The 17,596-nt window shown below is 42.7% G+C and overlaps 1 protein-coding gene across 3 annotated transcripts in view; it reads right to left on the bottom strand.

Annotated features, from left to right (window-relative positions):
- Window positions 1-17,596, bottom strand: part of SHISA6 (shisa family member 6) — a 264,004-nt gene that overhangs the window by 27,170 nt on the left and 219,238 nt on the right. For 2 of the 3 annotated variants that reach the window (XM_075770404.1, XM_075770402.1), the window contains exon 5: window positions 1,055-1,117. The exons of the other annotated variant lie outside the window; for it this stretch is intronic. In XM_075770404.1, the coding sequence (XP_075626519.1) occupies window positions 1,055-1,117 (63 nt within the window). The remainder of the gene's footprint in view (window positions 1-1,054; window positions 1,118-17,596) is intronic. 3 annotated transcript variants of the gene reach the window in all.

Below are 17,596 nucleotides of genomic sequence, written 5' to 3'. Positions count from 1 at the left end.
GAGGTGCCAATAAATGTGCTGAGTCATGTGCAGAGGTAAGACAAATTAAAATTGTGTTTTTTCAGAGCTCAGAAAGAGCACTGTCAGAAGGAGTGTTAACACATGTGAAGCTGTTTGGGTACAAAGATCAAATCCATGAAAGCTTTGGAGGAACTCTGGAAGGGGTGCTCTCACCCTTTAGAGGGATGACCGGACAGGTTATATGGTGGCAATAGGCTGCCCCAGACATCTCCTGAGGTGTCACTTCTGAGTTTATGGGGATAGGTCAGTGCTGCTCTACACTGTGGTGGGCATAGGGACATGACAGGTACTCTGGGTTTCATAAGTTCCTAGGGTCAGAGAAATGTCATGTTTCCATAATAAAATAAAGAGGATTTGGAAGGGTGTGAAAGCAACCACTGGAAGTGGTTTAGAAAGAGGCACTTCTGTTTATGAAATTGGGCCGTGGGAGTCCTGAATCTTCTAATGGTCTTTACCTATCCTGCATACTACAAACTAGAGAGACATTGTGCAGTGAATCAGGGGCTTCAGTAGGTTATTCCAACCAGACCCATGCAAGTATAGGTTGGAAGTCTTTGATTTAGCTGTGAACCCAAACTCTGGCCACATATTGCTATGCCAAAATCATGTCAGATTAGGAGCCCTTGTCCCATGTTCACTGTGCTTCTAACCTATCTTAGAAATATGCACAAGCAGCACTGTAAGTTGAGTGGCTTGGCTGACAAGATAGACTTTTCTTCGATTATCATTTTTACTGTTTTGGCTGGTTAAATCTGACAGCACCTTGCTGATGTGGAAGGGAGAAAGGAGCAATCATCAGACATGGGGAAACACAAGGTCAATAGGTAAAATTATAAAAGACTGAGCCATATTTCATTTTGTGCACTATTTAAAAATATGGTCCTATGTTTAATGTTAATGGAAACCATCATTCATGCATCATTGCCATAGGAACATTTCTATTAACATTAAACATACTTGGATACCAGTAAATGTTACTGGCTGGCAGAGGAAAGTTACAACATGTGTAATTTTGCTCTTTGTTTTCTCTTACCATGTGTAGGTGTCTGGGTGGCACTGTTTAGTATCAGGTGATTATAATTTTGTTCTTGGTCATCTGAAATTCACAGAAAAAAAAAAATCCCTTTAAGAAACAGCTTAGCATACGCACTGATCTGCAGATGATAATTACAGCTCACAGTATTCACAGGAAATCTCAGCATGATTAAAGAAAGGAGAAGAAAATGCTTAAGAAAGCAGAAGATTCTGTTATGTAGTTCACTTAAAATTCCAGATGCAAGAAGAACACGATAATGGGAAACTGCTCCCCTTCTGCTGAGCCTGCAAATTAGAGTTATCTGCAAAGGTAAGAAGCGTGTCCAGACAGGAACAAAACACAACTGGTGTACCAACATTGGTGGTGCATTCCTGGGAACTGCTAGAACCTCGCAGCCCTACTCCACTGTTCCATCACCATCCAGCACGGAGGTTTTCAGGACGTTAACCCCAACTACACGAAAACCAGACTCCCCCACTGTGACCGCAACCACAACAACAATGTCCAGTGTGAGTTCAAGGAAAGATCAAATAAGTGGCCTCATAAACACAGGAGGTAGAGTTAAATAGCTGCACGCAGACTCCCTCCCCTGGGAAGTGAAAATCCTGTAAGACCTGATGCATTCAATATTAAATGCACCGTGCTGCAAAGTAAGAGGAAAGATCAATGGCAGAACGATCAATGGCAGAACGACTGCTACAGTCATGGTTAGTAACTACCCTTTGGGTTGGAAAACAACTTTCTCACTGTAATAAAACCATTACATAAGGGACTGCTGATAAACTTCTTTCATCTTTAGTTTCCAGACAAGCTTTCAATAAGGAATGAACTCTTTGTCTGGGTATTTTCAACCCATTATGGAACTGTAGTAACGCATGGTGAGAAGAGATTTCAAGAAATCTTCTGGCATCTCATGCTCTCCTGGTGCAGGATGGGCTAGTCTGATGTCCAGTCTGCTATTCTTAAAAAACTATCATTGATATTTTACTTTCTCCCCAGAAGATCTGTTTCATTACCTCTTTCTTACTGCTTTTTAGGCCAATTGGTTCTTTTCTGTCTATTAGGGACATGGAGAAAATCCCCCTTACTTCTGCAATAGCTCTTTATGACTAAGCTGTTCCTACACGTTCCCTTAACTTTATTCTTCCAGCTAAACAATGCCGTTTCCTTTATGTTTCCCTATAAAACTTGCTTTGCCTTTGATTGTCATTGCAGTATCCTGTGCTCTCTCCAATTGACCTAGCTCCTTTTCGAGTCTGGAATACAGTCTGGGACATGTTTCTGAGAGGAGACCTTACCAGTACAGAGTGGAGTGGTTGGATTTTTCCCAGTCATCTCTTGTTCACAAAAACTTGGATGATATTTTTATTTTCCTTGTTCATGTAAAGTTTGTGATCCTTTTGTTGCTTTTCCAAAGAACTAATACCTGTCCAATTGTTCTTCAACATATACAAGGATTTTTAGCATTCCTGTTTTGGTCCAATGCATAGCATTTTTCTCCATTTAATCAATTTATTTTCAGTCTATTTCTCCAATTTGTCAAGAACATTTTAAATTCTAATCCCATCCTCTAATAGATTTATGGTCATCCAAGCTTCATATCATCTGCAACTTTAATAAACAAATTCCTTTTCCACCAGTAACAAAAAGACTAAATACAGAACCACATCAGTTCATCTTTCTACTGATATTTAGTTACCTTTTAGAGTTATTCAGCCATTATGGCATCTACCCTATAGAGGTTCATTAGGAACATGCTTCTCAAATTAATCTCACATTACTTTCCCAGAAACTGCTGAAAATCTTGGTAAGGTCATGATCCTTAATATAAGCTATTTCTCCCTGGCCACAAAACACAGTAAAAAAAAAATAAAAATAAGGTTAGCTTGACATGATTTGTTTCTGAGAAGTCCATATTGGCTGCTACTTTATCTCACTGGAAACTCATCTCCCTGCACAGCCCGTGTATAGCCAGGATTGAAATCAGAGGTTATTTATTTGGATGACAACAGACTGTATACCTTAGCTTGCTTACTTCTCCATCTAGAAAATAGGCACTCATTATACACACAGACAGCTGAAAATATAGAAAGGATATTAGCCTCGCTACCAATATGTGATGAGCAAACCTTGAAAGGAGACCAGGTTCACACAGACACCTAAAGTGCCCTTGAATAAGTGGCCTACAGGTTGCCTAAGTTAGAATTTTCCTTCAGATCCTCCACTGCTGGTTACTTTGAGCAAGCACAAACCCTGCAGCAACTACTTTTGTGACTTTACTTCAGTACCTCTTCCTCCATATCGTCTAATTTCACTTTAAAGTGAAAACTGGACCAGAGGGTGGGTGGGACAAATGAAAACCTGGATATTTCTGGAATCCCTGTAACAGTCTGGAGGGATTTGCAGAGATATGGGATCAGGTGGGACACTTCTTGTCTAGTTTCCAGCAAGCATGATACAGAATCCCGTTCACCAATTTCTGCATTAGATTTTAACTGTTTCTGGACCTTTTCAGTAATATGATTTTAAAAGACTGTATGTGGTAGTAAGTCTGATACATGCCTGAAAGAAACAGCTGCAGTGTTTTTAGTCTTTGTTACCAAAAACCACTATATGCTTTAGGTGTTAAATGAATCATCTGGCTTCAACTTCTATAGATCTTTCCTATTTTTTGTGGGACTAAGAAAACAATGTATTACTAGAAAACTCTTCCACATGTAAATATTTCTAGATCATGAGGCTTGTCAGTCATCAATTTGATTATTCTTTTAGTTAATCTAAATATTCAGTGCCTCTGAAAAGCTGTGGGTCTGGGCTGGTATGTATAGACTTAATCAGATTCAGTTCATGACACTGTCAAGCAGAAATGTGTTTTGAATATGACTGTTGGACTGGTGTTTAGTCAATATAGCCAGCAACAGGGCTGCTGGACTTGCCAGACACACAGCTTTGGAGCAGTCTCCTCTGTGCAGAATTTTTAGGGTTTTGGTTGCAAAGGCAGCTGTTTTGTACAGTGTACATTAGGGATGTCTTTCTCCTGAGAGCAACTGTTTTCTGTTATTAAGGTCATAAAATCACAGACTCACTAAGGCTGGAGGCACCTTTGGAGATCATCTAGTCCAACCTGCTGCTCAAAGCAGAGTCATCTAGAGTGGGTTGCCCAGGACCATGTTCATTAGGGTTTTGAGTGTCTCCAAGAACAGAGACTCCAAATCCTCTCTGCAAATCCTCTTCCAGTATTCAACCACCCTCACAGTAAGAAAGTTTTTTTCTTATGTTTAATTGGAATTTTCTGTATTACAATTTGTGCTTATTGCCTCTTGCCCTGTCACTGAGCACCACTGAGAAGAGCCTGGCTCTATCTTCTTTACTTATCCATTATTTTTTTGCATACATTGATGAGATTCCCTTGAGCCTTCGCTTCTCCAGGCTGAAAAGACTCAGCTCCCAGCCTCTCCCATTACAACAGATGTTTCAGTCCCTTAAACATCTTCCTGGCTCTTTGCTGGACCCTCTCTAGTTTGTCCGTGTCTCTCCTGTACTGGGGAGCCCATCACTGGTCCCAGCACTACAGATGTTTCTCCCCAGTACTGAGCAGAGAGGAAGGATCACCTCCCTTGACCTGCTGGCAATGCTCCTCTGAATACAGCCCAGGATGCTGGTGGTCTTCTTTGCCACAAGAGCACATTGCTAGCTTGTGTTCAACTAGGTGTCCATCACATATTTTATCGATTATTTTACCCACCATTTATTACCTTATTGATACGTTATTAAATCTATTTTTGAAAGTTGCAAACTGGGTAGTGTGTAATGAGCCTGTTGCATTTTTTGATGACCTGTCATTGACATTTGCAGCTGATAACTTCATTGAGTATGGCTGAATTACTATACAGCCACTTCTTTCCTGAAAGTCTTAGAAAGTGAGATATTTCCCCATCCAAGGTCTCTGTCCCTCTACGCACTTTGTACAGTAGCCTGTGGTCCCTGTGCCAGTCCCTCTGGGTTTCCGCCAGGTCTAGGGCTGCAGTCACGCAGGGTAGCTAAGAACAGCAAGGGCTTCCAGCATGACTACAGCAAAGCTAATTTACAAATTAAATCACAGAAAATATCCAAACTTCCAAACTGTTTGTCCTCTTCTCAACTAACATTGTTCACACACTACAGGAGCTGACTGATAAAAGGTTGCACATAGATGGAGACACTTGTGTGTGTGAAATGGAAGCATTTAAAACAGTAGCAGACATAATTTGAACACATTAATTGTTCCAGAAGGGAAACAACAGAGTTTTCTCTCTCCTGAAAACACTATGCAGCCACTTACTCTCACAACTTCACTCCTGAGTGAAATTGTGTCTTCACTGAGGACAATTACAGCTGCATCTACATGAATAGGAACTTCAGTCTTCTGATTAGTTTTCCATTTCACTCCAAATATTTTCTTCCCTTTCCCCTTTCCCCCTTCCCCTTTCCCCTTTTCCCCTTCCCCTTTCCCCCTTCCCCCTTCCCCCTTCCCTTCCCTTCCCCCTCTTAAAAAACTTGGGTGCTTTGAGGCTACTGCTAAAGAAATGGCATCCAAAATAGGCAGATCCTGAATTATTGGCATTTTCATGTGGCTGAGCTAATCAGACATCTGAATGCAGCACTGGGCTTCATTTACCACTTCTGTAGCCTATTGTAAACACTTTCTAAGCAATAAAATGCTTTAAAATGATGGCTGAGCCTTCCCACACCTCTTCAGGTTTAACAAGATAATGCTGTTAATTGTGAAGTGCCAGTTAGGCAGAAGCATATCTGTTGTAGAGACAAGGATCTGAGTTCAAAGCTATTTACTAGGAAACTCCATTAGGGAAATAAAGGATTCACAGGGCTCTGAATTGCCAGACCACAATACGAAATTTCTGAGCACAGCTGGAGGAATGATCAGATACAATAACCAGCAGAAAGAATGAGACGTTTTACTGGCAGAAACCAGTGCTCCCAGCCCCTTTGCAATCTGGGAGAAGGCATATGGACAGGCAGAGGTTTTAAGGGCTTCAGGTTTTTTCCAAAGGAAATGGGTTCAAATAGTAAGGACAGAAAGAAGTCCTGCATCCCATGCAATTATATCTGTGGTCTATATGTGAATTTGGTAACTGCTGCTCTGGGAAATATAACTTCTCACCCATGTGGGGAAGGGGAGTCTGTGATGTGGTGCATTTATGAAGGGAAAAGGAGATGCTGTTGGAGGGGATGAGATACTGCAGGGAGAAAGAGACGTCTGTAGGTACTGGGAAACGCTAAGGGACAAATTTCTGCCTAGATGGCCTTGCTGCCATGCTGAGGTGGCCCTTCTGCTGCAGCTACCAACCTGTTTAAGCACTCCAGAAGCTCTCAGTGCTACTGGGTAGGATCCACGAGTGTTAGCTTAGAGTGCAGTGAAACCAACACAAATGTAGGCTGCTGCTGACAGGAGCAAGGTGGCCCCATCTCCTGCCCTGACCATGTCCCTGCAGGAGAGAGCCCGTACAGCTGCCCCACAAGCCCTGGGGAAGTGGTCCAGCTGAACATGCAACATGCACAGTATGTTCAGGCAGAGTGGTCCCCAACCAGGATCCCCACCCTGCACCGCCACAGCCACAGTGTCAGCACCCACAGATCCTAAGCACCCTACTTCTTGTGTCTGTGACATCCTGGACCCTGAAAAGGAGAAATCTTCTTCCAAGTTCAGCACCTTGGGAAGCAAATGAGCCCGTGCACCACTGCTGAGTCCTTGCTGTCTCTCTTCTCCCATTGCTGCCTCACATTTCTCCATGTCTCTCCATGGAGGTAACACTCAGATGGGCTGGCAGCCCAACACAGTCAGACCAGATGTCTGCTGTAGGAAGAGGTGGCTTCTGCTGTGCCTGGAGTCAGAGCTCAGGCAGCTGTGTGAGAAGGGCTCAGGTGATCTCCTAAACTTCCCCCAGAGCCTCTCTCCTCATTGCCCTCATCCTGTGTTTGAAGAAAGAGAGGAGGTATCCCTCTATTAATTCCTGAAATTTTGCTGAGAGTGCACATTCATTTTTGAAAAGACAGTCTCATGTCAGCCCTGGCATCTAACGATTGATTTCAAGAAGCTCAAGCATCTTTTCCACAAAGGGTGATAAAATATGAGGCTATAATTTTCCCAGTGAATATGGAGAATGCTTTATGATCCTGCAGCAGCTGAGCAACTTGTTGGGGCAACACCAGCTCCCTCAGATGTCTCTGGGCAATGGTCACCATGAGTCCCCAGAACAAGTCAGGATCTGGCCCTGGGGACCTGAGAGCCATCATAATGGGCAACTGAAATCAGATCATCCAGGTTAGCTCCAGGGGTGGGATGGTGTCAGTCAGACCTTCATCCCCTTCGCAGAGGTGGGTCTCCTCATCTCATGGAGTAGGACTGTTTATCAGGGAGTGTGGTGATAGGACAAGGGGGGAATGGGTTTAAACTAAAAGGTTGTAGATTTAAACTAGATGTTAGAAAGAAATTCTTTACTATTAGAGTGGTGAGGTACTGGAACAGGTTGCCCAGAGAGGCTGTGGTTGCCCCATCCCTGGAAGTGTTTAAGGCCAGGTTGGACGGGGCTTTGGGCAACGTGGTCTAGTGGAGGGTGTCCCTGCCCGCAGCAGGGGGGTTGGAACTAGATGATCTTTAAGGTCCCTTCCAACCCAAACCATTCTATGATTCTATCATCTGCTGAGGATACCAGCATTGAAAGAAGCTCTTCTTCTCATTGTCAGGGTTGACAGCTCTGATTTGCAGCATAAATCACTAACTGAATTCTTTGTCTCCAGGTGCAAAACCCCAAGTAACTGACGAAGAAAACTTTAAATAGCCTCCAAAGACTTCCCATTGCACTTCTTATCCAGGAGATCCTCTTAAACAATCTTTTTGTGTAAGGACTTAATCTTTCCTTTGGTACTTGATTTTAGTTTTCTCTAGGGTATATTTTTTCAGTCTCAGGGATTTTGTATGTGTTTATTGTTAATAAAAACTAGATTTATTGTGGTTTATAATGGAAAAAATATCAAGCGTCAGAATATGGAAAGAAAATAGCATATTTTCCAACCTGTCTTTCCTAATAAAGTTTATTATGAAAAATGCAAAGCAAGGATATTTTTAATATATGCCAACTATATTACAGATATATGATAGTTCTGACAGTCATGCAATATTTGGCATTAGTTTTACAGTATTTATTAAAAGACTGGGAAGTGCTCTGAAATCTATAGTCGACAGGACAAACGAAATGGACTAAACAGGAACAATCAGCCTATGAAATATAATTCCTTTCCTTCTGCCCCTCTGGTCTTTTCAACAACCTCAGCATTTGCCTACCTTCAACCTTATTCCCCAGCTGAGATTTTCAGAGAGGGGTGTAACAAGCGGTTTATTTTTCTGATGACAAGATAACTGTTTGGCATTTGCACTAATGAAGAGAAAATTCCTTTCAAGGGCTAATCTTCTAGAGTACTCAAATATAACAAAGGATTTCAGGCTTTAGGAACGGAAAGAAATGCAGACCCTAAAGGCAAAGAGGAACGCAGACAAAAAACTGACGATGAGAATGTAAATACTTCTAGCATAAAACTACCCATTTATCATCTGCCTGCCCCCCTCTAGCATATTTTATTCACAATTTGCAGTCCAGAGGGGAACCCTTGAGCAAATGTCCTTTAACTGCCTCTATGCTGGTCAAGCAAAGCTGAGCAGAGTGCCTGGGCAAGGGGAGCAGGCATCAACCCTTTGCTATGCAAAGCCTTTTCCCATTAGTTTAGATTGGGTAGAGGTGGTGGCAGACAGCAGCTCCCAGCACTGGGGCCATCCCAGGGAACTGGGGAGACCAAGCCCATGGTCCCCTCCTAAGGGAGGTCTGCCCAGCCAGCCACGACACTGCAGTACCTTATCAGAGGTGATGAGCATATGAATACTTAGCCTAATAGATCACTAAATCCCAGCTGTCTTTCATGTATGTTAGCCAATAACTAATTACTTTATATTTTTATGCTGTGAATATCCTGCTTGCTGAGTGTTTCTGCACCTGGCTAATGATACCCAAACAAACTGACCCCTAAAAAAGGGCCTGTAGCAAGGTGCACACAAGACAAAAACAAAAATTAAGCTACTAGTAAAGTCAGCATGTCAGTCATTAAAGGGGTTGGAAATGCCAGATTAAAGGCTGTCCCCAAACCCTTAATTTGATATTCATTATGTCAGGTTTTTGTTCTACCATTCCAGCCTATTTTTCAACTGTAATCCTGTGACTCATTCATTGAACAGGATGCTCAGGGAATAAGGCAGCTATTCAAGAGTTATTTTAATCCTCATTAAGCGGTGAATGGCCCTGTTCTTTAGTATCCCACGCCATCCAAATCTTGCTCTGATTATGGAACTGTTATTTTCCATGCAGGCTTTCCTCTAGCACTCATCTAAGTCTCACACACAGCTTCCAGACTCCCATCGCAGTTAGGGTGGGGTCTGTCAGCCCAGGTTTAAGCTGAGCCAGAGAGCAGTTGTACTTGCATCTGCAAGGTTTTATTACTTTTGAGGAACAGCCGTGGAACACTCAGGTCAGATTTTTCAGATAACACAGGGGATTTTTAATAGGATTTTGCAAGCATAAATCAGATGCTAATTAATCATACCACTTTTGTAGGGAAGGTAAGGCAGGTGCAACTGTTCCTGGTTTACATGTGGGGAAAATGATGAAGGCAGGTGGAATCACTTCCCTGTGGCCACACAGTAACACGAGGAGGACTGGAAATGCTCCACCAGACCAGTTCAACCCCAGGCTCGTCACTCTCCATCACAACCCTGTCCAAATATGGCTGTGGCAGCTTGCTGGAGCTCAACACTTCTGAAAATCTTGTTGCAGATGTTCGAAACTTAAGGGACAAGAAACCAAAGAGACTTTGAAAGGCTCTGATTAACTGACTAGTTCAGCTTCCTCCAGGCCTTTCCCATGAGGCAGACCCTGCTGTTTCATCCACATCAGCAGAGACTTCCAGGAGTGCCCCAGCCTCCTCTGACAGCAGGTCCCATCCTGCCTGCCTCACTGTGCACCCTCCTGAGCAGCATCACTGATGGCAGCCGAAGCTGTCACCACTGGCACGGTTGCGTGGATGGTCTGTGTTTTGCTGGCATAGCAAGGTCAGGCAGGAGGAGGCCAGTGTTTCACACCTGGAGCTGCTGCAGGCTTGTCAGCAGGATTCGCGCTGTGGACTTGCCTGCAGGATCTCCCCGGCAATGGCAAGAGAGGTCTGGTTCACCAGGACGCTGGTGAAGTGCTTACCCTGCCCACCTCCTGGAGCTGTCGTTGGGTGCCTCATGCTTCTCGCATCTTGGGACTGCTACTCATGAGCTGCTCTGTCCAAGCAGTGCTCAGGGCAGATATTTGATGTGGAAAATATCCATCAAGTAACTAAAAGCTGTATGAGTTAACATTTCACAGGAAACTTCAACTCAGTCATTTGACACTTTTGACCTCTTGTTTTTACAGTTTAAATGGAAGTCTTCCTAAACTGTAAGTGCTTATACAAACTTATAGGCAGAGTTTAGTCTACCCAGAAAAGGAAGGAAATGGCAGAAACCCTTGCTCTGGATGAAGTACTTTGAGCAAATTCCTAATGGAAAACCATGATTTTGCTGTTGGGCTTGCAACAAACAAGTGTTTTTTATCAATAGGGGTTTTTTATGTGAATGTGCATGTATATCTAGAGGCACACAACATGTAAGTGCATGTGCTATGTGCATGTAGATGCTGATGTGTACATATATATACTACCTGGTCCTCATGGCAGAAAAGGAGGAGGGATGGGGCATTTCACTTTATCTTCATGACGTTGCAACACGTTGGTATGTTCATTTGTTATTTTAAGGCTATAGGAAATGGCTTAAATGAATGTAAGAAATCAAGGACGAGGTGAATGTAGAGCTGCTGGTGGAAAATACTCAGCGGTGATGGGCACTGAAGTTCTGGAGGTTACATCCAACCACTTCAGAAAACCAGCGTGGCCCACTGACCTACACCAAAAAACAGGTGGAAAATACAACATCTCCCAAACATCTGAGCAGCATGAGGAGGACTGTCTCATACAACAGGGTTTCAAGTTTACTCATAAAAATATGTCTCCTCTGCTGAAAGCATGCACAAACTCACACATTCAGAGTGGATTCTCTTCCTCCCACCACACCTTATTTCCAGTGACGGAACAAGTACCACGTAAACCAAGCCCACTTATGAACTCCCTACACACAAACATATTTCTCCTTCCCAGTACATTTATGTAGATATTCACTGACTCTTTCAAAAGCTTCAAAGTGCCAAATTGCAAAAACGAACTGTGTGGAAGAGCTTGGTATGAGGAAAGTACAACTTTTGTTTTTGAGCAACTACAGCTAAAAGGTACACCTACAGAAAAACAAAATCACAAGAAGAATATTTCCCAATCTTGGCTAAAATGTTATTTTAAAAACCAACAACACTGCAGTGAAGATAAAGGTTACACAGAACTCCAAAAATCTTTCTCCAAGGAAACTGATACCTTTTGAAGCATCTTTGGAACAGCTGTTTTCTTGATGAAGGAACTTTTTTTTCCTCCATGTAAACAACGGAGTATGAGGTCTATCAAAAAGGGCAGCTTTTCCCAATGTTAACAGAGCCTTGCTAGACTCACCAGCAGGAGGCTCTGGAAAAGAGACATATCCTGCATGGGAATCTCTCAACAGCAATGCCTCTGCTTTTAGAGAGCAACAACTATAATGACCCTCATCCCCCCCAAATGGGAATGTTTGAACTCACTTTTGATCTGAAGTTTAAAATCTCTCCCTAGCATTTCATATTTCCTTCCCTTCCCTTCCCTTCCCTTCCCTTCCCTTCCCTTCCCCTTCCCCTTCCCCTTCCCCTTCCCCTTCCCCTTCCCCTTCCCCTTCCCCTTCCCCTTTTTTTTTTAAATTTACTTAGTGCTACCTTTTCTCACACGTTCCAGCATAAATCAGATAAATTAGGAAGAAGAAGTGGTGAAAGGAATAGAAGAAATCCAGATGAACAGAAAAGAACAAGGACTTTGTTTCTGGGAGAGAAAGCTCTGCATGGCTGGCAGCAAATCCCATAGGACAAACTTAGCTGGTGTTGACAGTCAGTGCCTGGGATCCCCTCTGTGTTTGAGAACTTCACACTGACTTTCCAAACACAAAGTAATTAGATAAATATGGACTGGTTTTCTCAAAAATCAAACAGCTGAGCAGGCTGCATGACTAACATTAGACAGCAATGCACAAGCAGCATCTGGGGGAGCAGTCCTGGATGCTAACCTTTGAAACACATTTGAAATACGCAGATCACGGTGAAAACATATGGTCAGAATAGAACAAAATGTGTCCTTTAAAGGGCATTTCTGAAGATGAAGTTGATTTTAGAAGATATAAATAGTATGGGTTTCTGAAGCAGGATTAGTTAAATGCAATCTTTTGTGGAACAGAGCCAGCTATTGCACATTCAGAGTGGAGAGATAATTATGCTAATACCTTTGAAAAAAACACATGGTCGTTTTTAACCCCATTGTATTGGCAGAAAGGAGAAGGAAAGGGAACACAGAATCCTTCCCGTTTTTCCCTCTTTCATGAAGTATAAAGAGAAACAAAAACTGAAGACGAAATCTTTGCAAGAAGGGCTCTCCAGTGAGTCTAGTGGGGCAGGACTGCGCTTCCACTTTGAGAGCAGAAGTCAAAGACCTACTCACTGCTGTACCACAGGAAACAGCCAGGGGTGCCTACCCGTCCCATCCTACTCTGTCTTTATACTGAAAAGACAGGATTTAGCAGAAAACTAAAAGCAGAAGCCTCCTTGCTTGCTAGGCTCCAAATATAATTAACAGAAAAAATATCTTATTTGGGTTCCCATGGGACCAAATGGCTCAGAATAGGTGCTTGTCCTGTCACCCAGGGCAGTACAGGAGGATGCTCAAAGACAACAGCGAGGAGGGTGGGCTGCCAGCTTGCGCCAAGCAGACCAGAGTCCCATAGGGGTTTTCCAGCCTCTGTTCTGGCTTAGGAGTGATAAATGTGCCACGTTATAACCAACATGATGATCAAGATAAGCAGACTCTTAACTTGTCAACTGATTTTAAATCACTCTCAAGTCATAGAAATTCACTTGCTCTTAATCTGCCAGCAAGACACGGCCAGCCTCAAGGCGTTTGGACAGAGAAGCAGGGACTTTCTCTTTATATTACACGGCTTTGTGCTAGGGGCCAGGAACAAGAACATGCGTGTCACAATTGTTGGAAGTTTATTTTGTCCTTTTGCTGATTTCTGGCATTTTCTATTCCTAGATGCAGGACTTGTTTGCATGCTTGTTAACTGCTAAGCATGGCTTTGGGCCAGTACTTTATAGCCAATTAAGATCCAGATACAATCTAACACTGATCATATTCTTAACTTTAAGCATGTAAGTGAAGTCACTAGCACTAATCAAGCACTTAAAATGAACCATGGGCATAAGTGCTTTATTAAGGCAAAAAGAAAGTGGCACTATGTTAAGGAAGAACTAAAAGCTCTATTTAAATCCATCCCTAATCCTAGCAGCAATTAAACAGATGGTTAACTTTAAGCATCTGTTTAAGTCTAACCGAAGTCACATTAAACAGTGGCTTTCAAAATAGCACTTCTGCAGAAATATCTGTATATGACAGTGTCAAAATCTAGCTTTTTACTATTAATTACCTTTTCTGTTCTTTCAGTGTTTCCGTTCCATCAGACTTGATGTGAGAGAAGGTGACACATACTCTTTGAAGGAGCTGAGGACAGATGTACTCACTCTGACCACCAGCAGTAATGTGTTCCTCCTTGTATGAAACACAGATCCTTGGATATTTTATGCATGCTTATTCTTTTAATTTTTTTAAAATAAATATTTAATTTAAAAGCCCTTTTCCATATGTTGTAATTAGAAATTTTCTGCTTGGCCAATTCAAAAATAGCTGAAATGACGAACTACTATTTTTTTGGTAATATTTATTTTTTGTATATTTGTAAGCCTCAGAGCAACTTAGATGTTGGCAAAATTGTATTACTGTTAAAGAGGGGAAAAAAAGTCATTTAAAACATGAAAATCTGAATGTGTTTAGAAGAACTTACTTTCCTTTTTGGTATGCTTTCTTTTTTTGGGTCTACACAAGCAAGGGTAGAGTGCGATCTCTCTGTATGTCTGGTATCACCCTTACGCAGACTTTAAAGTCCAGCTAGTCCAGGAAACCTGCCTTGATTTCAGTGTACCAAATTGCTTGGCACATTGAACAGTCTCTAAATAATTAATCTAATATGTCTATACTTACAACAAGTTACCTTGTTTATCACATATTTAAGGTTTGCTCAAACGGTTCTTATTTTGGGAAATTCTGTGATAACTGCTGAAGTAACATCTTCAAAACTAGCACTGCTGGTTGTGGCATCCTGGTACCTCTTTCCATAGAATATGAGCATCCCCTGAAACAGATGCTTGTGTGTCCAATTGTCCCAGTTTTAGCAGAATGTAGTATTTTATCATAAATCTTTAAAGTATCAGGTTCTTGAATCATTCTATTAGGTAGGAATTTCACCTGTCTTTTCATTAAAGAGAGATCACTGCCTCCTTTTTTGTAAAGAAGAGGCAGAAACAGCACTTTGCACCTTGAAGGCCCTGAAGGCAAAAGACAAACAAAAGACATCAGCATTTATTTATTTTGAACCTGTGGTTTTTAATCCAGCCTCAGATTTGTTTTCAGATCTCATCTGTGGTTTCTTTAACACATGGTTGGTAATACTGAAACTCCCCTGATAACTTATGCAATATTTACTACCTTTTGGTATTGAAACCTGGCAATATGGCAGAATATAATATTTATAGCAGTATGAACTACTCTCCTGTAGGTAAAGCAATTTCTATTTATTTACTCACTCACTGCCTTCCATGGGAATACTTATGTTAGAAAATTTGATGCTTAGTTACAACATAGCTTTTTTATTGTTTTTTAATTTTATTTCTGCACCAAGCTCACCAAGGCCAAGCAAAGCAGTTCTGCGGTCATATTAATTGGATATAAGTGGGTGATGCTGCTGAAGGAGGTGGTCTTGCTTCCTCCTCAGCCACGTGATGCTCCTGCCTCTCTCATGCCTGTGTTAGTGTATATATGATCTTGCAAGGAATTCTCTCTGGGTTTTTTTGTTTGTTTCTTTTTCTCAACCAGGTTAGTTTTTGGCCAGATCAGGTTCCTGATCTCACTTTCTGTACAGAAGTGGGAGGCAGGGTGAGCAGATGGAGATGGGAATGAGGATGCAGCTGCCCCTTTCAGATGTGAATGATGTTTATGTCAGATTGAAAGGACTGGAGTGGTGTGCTAAGTCACTGGTTTACTTCAGTAATTCTGGTCCAAATGTGAAGCTGCTACAGGAACAAAACTTCCATAAGCACATGGCCTGTGCCTTCAGAGTAAAGATCACAAGTACATTTCAATAAGAAAAATTATGTTTGTCCAAGCTAGATGGGTTTTTCAAGCCTTACAACCCTGTTCTCTGAAAGCCTGCAAAACCCTCTCATTCAATAACTGCTCAAGGACCACCCTGTAGCTGGAGGAAAGCATTTCAGATGAAGCAAAGAAGTCCAACTGCATCCTTCTGAACGTGGCAAGCAGTCCTGTCTGTAGCCTTTGGGCCAAATATCCCTGGGATATGGGATCCCCGGCAATCACTTACGCCGCTTATTGCAAGGGCTGTCCCTGGAGAGGGGAACAGTGAAGATGTGAAACAGCGGTCAAAGAAAGCTGAACTACAGATGAAGTCAAGCAAGGTCTGCTAGGATGGTAGAGCTGCAAAAAGCTGGTTGCAAAACCACACTGACTCCACCCTGTGTGAGCCCCTTTCTATAGCGCTCACCTAAAAAATGAGCATGCAGTAAGTTAAGAGTTGAATTTAAGTGAAAGCACATTTGTCTGGAGTAATGTCATGGGCAGACATCTGGAGTGATATTTACACAACAAATGTGGCTGTCTCCCTTGTGCTGGTCTGGACTCCTTTCAAGGTCCACAGAGACAGGCACTGTGAGCCCATGCTGCTTCTCATCCGAGATCCGAAGCAGATCACCAAGTCAAGCTGTACACATGTGGAAATCCCTCTTTCTTCCTGTTGACTCTAAAAGGCCTTCAGAGCTTGGAGAAAATGCCTTATCTGTTTTTCGGACTGAGAAACTGTGAGAAGGAAGGGGAGAAGTTCCCTGAATAGCAAAGTAGTTCTTGCAGGATGCGATAATATTGTGCAAGACATTTTCTGAATGCAGAGAAGGCCTTTTTTCTTGTCCCTTTTCCCTCTTTTACTGTCCATCTGCTTTCCCCCTTCAATGCTGTGGTAAGTTGCTGTCCAGATGGTGCTGACACACTGCAGTGTATGTAGCACAGTGTATGTAGCAAAGAATGTCCCTTGAGGAAGATGAGTCCTTCCACACCAAGAGATGAGCTGAAAAACTTACTGGGGAGGCACTTCTAAAAGAGAAGACCTAGCTCCTGGGCAGCGATGGAGGAGCAACCTGAGCAGGAGGTGATGTCATCTAAAATCCATATACAGAATCTTGAAGAAATTCTTCCCTGTGAGGGTGCTGAGGCCCTGGCACAGGTTGCCCAGAGAAGCTGTGGCTGCCCCTGGCTCCCTGGCAGTGTTCAAGGCCAGGTTGGATGGGGCTTTAGGCACCCTGGGCTAGTGGAGGGTGTCCCTGCCCATGGCAGGGGGTTGGAACTAGATGGGCTTTGAGGTCCCTTCCAACCCAAGCCATTCTATGATTCTATGATAATCTACAACCATTTTGAAACAATTCAAAACACTTAGAGGCAAATACGTGGTTGTTACCCCAGGTCTTTGTCAAAGACCAAACAAGTGCAGGTCATGAAAGCCACAAGTGTGTGAAGCTATTCCTGGGGGAAAATGTGAAGTGCTCAGTGCAAGCAGTAAGAGGAGGAGGACATCTCTTGGGCAATGATCAGATTCCGTATGCCATACAACACTTGTGGAAGTGCTGCAGTTCAGCCAGGATGACACTATCCTCTCCTTAGCACTGCTGTCCAGACTATGGGCACGATCTGCATAATGAGGTAGATCTCACCAATGTACTGACACACAAATGATAACAGAACCACAGGCCCACCTGATCTACCACCAAGTCCCTTTGAGACCCTTCTCCCACCCCCTGGTTCACATGGTCCACCTCAGAGCTTGGAAAGCTCGTGCTGTCTGAGCTAGCCATTCCAGCTGCTTTCCTTGTGCGAAACATTTGAAAATCTTAACCTGGCCTCTTCAGGAGACACCTGACTTCTTCACACCTTCTGCTTTATGACACCAATCTGATGCTGTCAAAGTGTTTTGTACGTTAAGGTGGCGAGTGCCTGCCAAGCCCTCTTAAATGAACTGGCTAACAGCTAAAATGGAGACAGCTTTCTTCCTTGCAGTTTCCTTTCCCAGGCTCTTTTCTGGAGCATTTCCCTTTGGAAGAAGAGATATGTTTCTCCAAAATC

The sequence above is a fragment of the Balearica regulorum genome, chromosome 18 (genome assembly GCF_011004875.1).
Source record: "Balearica regulorum gibbericeps isolate bBalReg1 chromosome 18, bBalReg1.pri, whole genome shotgun sequence".
Classification (NCBI taxonomy): domain Eukaryota; kingdom Metazoa; phylum Chordata; class Aves; order Gruiformes; family Gruidae; genus Balearica; species Balearica regulorum.
This window is presented reverse-complemented; position numbering and strand designations above follow the sequence as displayed.